The sequence below is a fragment of the Lycium barbarum genome, chromosome 10 (assembly GCF_019175385.1).
Source record: "Lycium barbarum isolate Lr01 chromosome 10, ASM1917538v2, whole genome shotgun sequence".
NCBI classification, from domain to species: domain Eukaryota; kingdom Viridiplantae; phylum Streptophyta; class Magnoliopsida; order Solanales; family Solanaceae; genus Lycium; species Lycium barbarum.
The window spans coordinates 105,905,064-105,907,405 of NC_083346.1; the positions used below are offsets into that span (position 1 = coordinate 105,905,064).

A 2,342-nucleotide genomic window follows, 5' to 3' on the forward strand; every position below is an offset into this window, starting at 1 on the left:
TGCTACTAGACAAAAATACTTATTTCTTTTCCTAGGAGCTTAGTCAAACACTTTATTATTATTATTTTTTTTTAGTTAAAGTCGTCACTAAAGTTCGGCATTGGCTTGTACCTTGCATATTAAGATCCAAAAAACGATTACATAAAGGAGGGGAACATAAAACCAGCTTCCTCAAAAACTATATGTGAGTTGGACATGCCCAACGAAATAAAAAAGATTGGAAAGAAGCTTTTGCATTTTTCAGCTAAGTTTTTCTTGTGATGGAGGCAAGGGGCAAAAATGGAAAGTGACTGCCCGTGGAAGGCAGAGGCATCATTGGGAACAAATTGGGGGAAAGCATATTGCTATAATTAATAGATGTCCCAAAACCAAAATAGGAGTCAAATGCTATCCTTGGCATTACTGGCACGTAAGGATTAAATTGTAGAGTGCTCTGCATTATTTGGTTTCTGGCAGCTAGTAGAGTGGATGTTGAATGCCATGCTGGAAATCCATCCATTGACATCACCTAGCAAGCAATTAATAAGTACATTAGCAATTAAACATGTTCAAAGACTCACATTTGCCCAATCTACCTCTAGTCCTTGTTAGTACGTAGCGGAGCTAGTGGCCTACGCAGAATTTTGAGTAAGTCGTATCTACATTTAAAGAAGTAAACAAATGATAGCAAAAAATGAGAACAAAAGATATTTCTAGTCTTTTGCAAACACGACGGAAAGAAAGTAATGTGGAATAACAAAGTTAAACCGCAAAAATTTGATAACAAGTTGATGATCAAGATATGTGATCTCTTCAGATTCAACTAGCATAACTCTTCTATGTACCATATGCTATCGCTATATAGGTATTCAATTATAAGCACTATGCAACTTGTTGAAGAAGGTTATCTCCAAGTCCAGTTGAGATTGGCATGAACGAATGGATAACAATCAAATGCCTACAATGAGTATGAAATAAATTGATAACTTTCAGCCATTTCGAGACAAGTTCTGATTTTGGACTACGCAAAACATAAACGTGAATAAGGAAGACCTTGTTACAATTGGGTATTAGTTCCTCCAGAGCCTTCACCTTTTTTGCAATCCGGTCTCTACGTTTCTGCATGTAGAACAACAAGAGGAAACATATGACTTACAAATTAAATATAAAATATAGAAGCATATTGCAAGCGCCCACAGCCTATATAATAAATTCTAAGTTCACATTCATTAACACAAAAAGGAACAATGTGATGATATATGTACACTCACTAAACTATGCGTAGCCATGAGAGTCATGACATAAACCACGTTCAATTATGAATACTCCTTCCGCCCCCGTTCCATTTTATGTGATGATCTTTAACTGGACATAGAATTTCACAAGAAGAAAGAAAGACTTTTGAAATTTGTAATCTAAACAAGCCATAAATACTTTGCGTGAAGGTAATTAGAAGAAGACTAACCCTCTCACTCATTTTATGCATTTCAACAGAACTTGCTTTAGAACATTGCTGCAAACCATCTTCATTCCTTCTTGATGTCAACCCACTTCCATTAGCCTGATAATAACAAGAGTAGTACTACAATCAAATCATAATAAAATGAAAACTAAACCACATGCACAATGCATCAAGACATGTTTGAGCTAATAAGTCAATCGCTTGTCATTACACAATATCAATTATCACTACCCAAAAGAAACTGGACTTAGCTACGAACTTCGTCGCTAAGTCAGTCGTAGCTAATAATATGTCGTTAATCTATTGCTAAATAGAATTGGCCACGAATTTCGCTATTTAGCTACATAATTTGTCCATCGCGGGGACTACACTCACATCAAATTCAGACACTAAATCTTCTCCACATTTTCTCTTTTTCCCTTTTGACTCCCTATCTAGGATTTTATGACAAGGTCTTGTCATAATCTTTCTTTGTTGTGGCTGCTGAGAATCAGATTGAGTACTTGATGAGTAATTTGTAGTTCCAAACTTAGGCACATGATTTTCCACCCCAGGGGCACCTAAGGTCAGTAGGGTTGGTGGCGAGTGGTCCCAAAAGTTTGGCTTATGGACTTCATCAACCTTTAAATGACTCAGAGATAATTGCTCACCAACAACTTCATCAGATGAAGAATCTAAATTTAAGTTCCACTTTGACATCTGGTGGTCAATCAACTTAGAGCAACACAAGAGGCGGAGAAAACTTTGTTGGGATAAATGAAACACAGACACCTTCAATGCGTATGGCCGAGTGAAGTTATATATATAGGCTGATGGAAGAGGGGGTAGGTTGGTGGGTGTGTGTGGGTGTGTGTGTGGGGGGGGTGGATGTGGGAAATGAGAAGTAATTTGACATGTGAGA

The 2,342-nt window shown here is 37.2% G+C and overlaps 1 protein-coding gene across 1 annotated transcript; it reads right to left on the bottom strand.

Annotated features, from left to right (window-relative positions):
- Positions 1-244: 244 nt before the first annotated feature.
- On the bottom strand, positions 245-2,140 carry LOC132613248 (uncharacterized). Its single transcript, XM_060327278.1, has 4 exons — positions 1,817-2,140; positions 1,445-1,561; positions 1,033-1,098; positions 245-508 (listed from the first exon to the last, which is right to left on the bottom strand). Exons 1-4 carry the CDS (start codon positions 2,138-2,140, stop codon positions 245-247), a joined length of 771 nt encoding a protein of 256 aa, XP_060183261.1.
- Positions 2,141-2,342: the final 202 nt, after the last annotated feature.

Bases quoted from the DNA above. Each gene is read 5' to 3' on its own strand.
- LOC132613248 (XM_060327278.1), bottom strand. From the start codon at position 2,140: ATGTCAAAGTGGAACTTAAATTTAGATTCTTCATCTGATGAAGTTGTT. The intron at 1,562-1,816 runs GTGAGTGTAGTC...ATTTGATTGTAG, and splicing joins ATTTAGTGTCTGAATTTGAT to TACTACTCTTGTTATTATCA. The intron at 509-1,032 runs GTCTTCCTTATT...ATTGCTTGCTAG, and splicing joins TAATACCCAATTGTAACAAG to GTGATGTCAATGGATGGATT.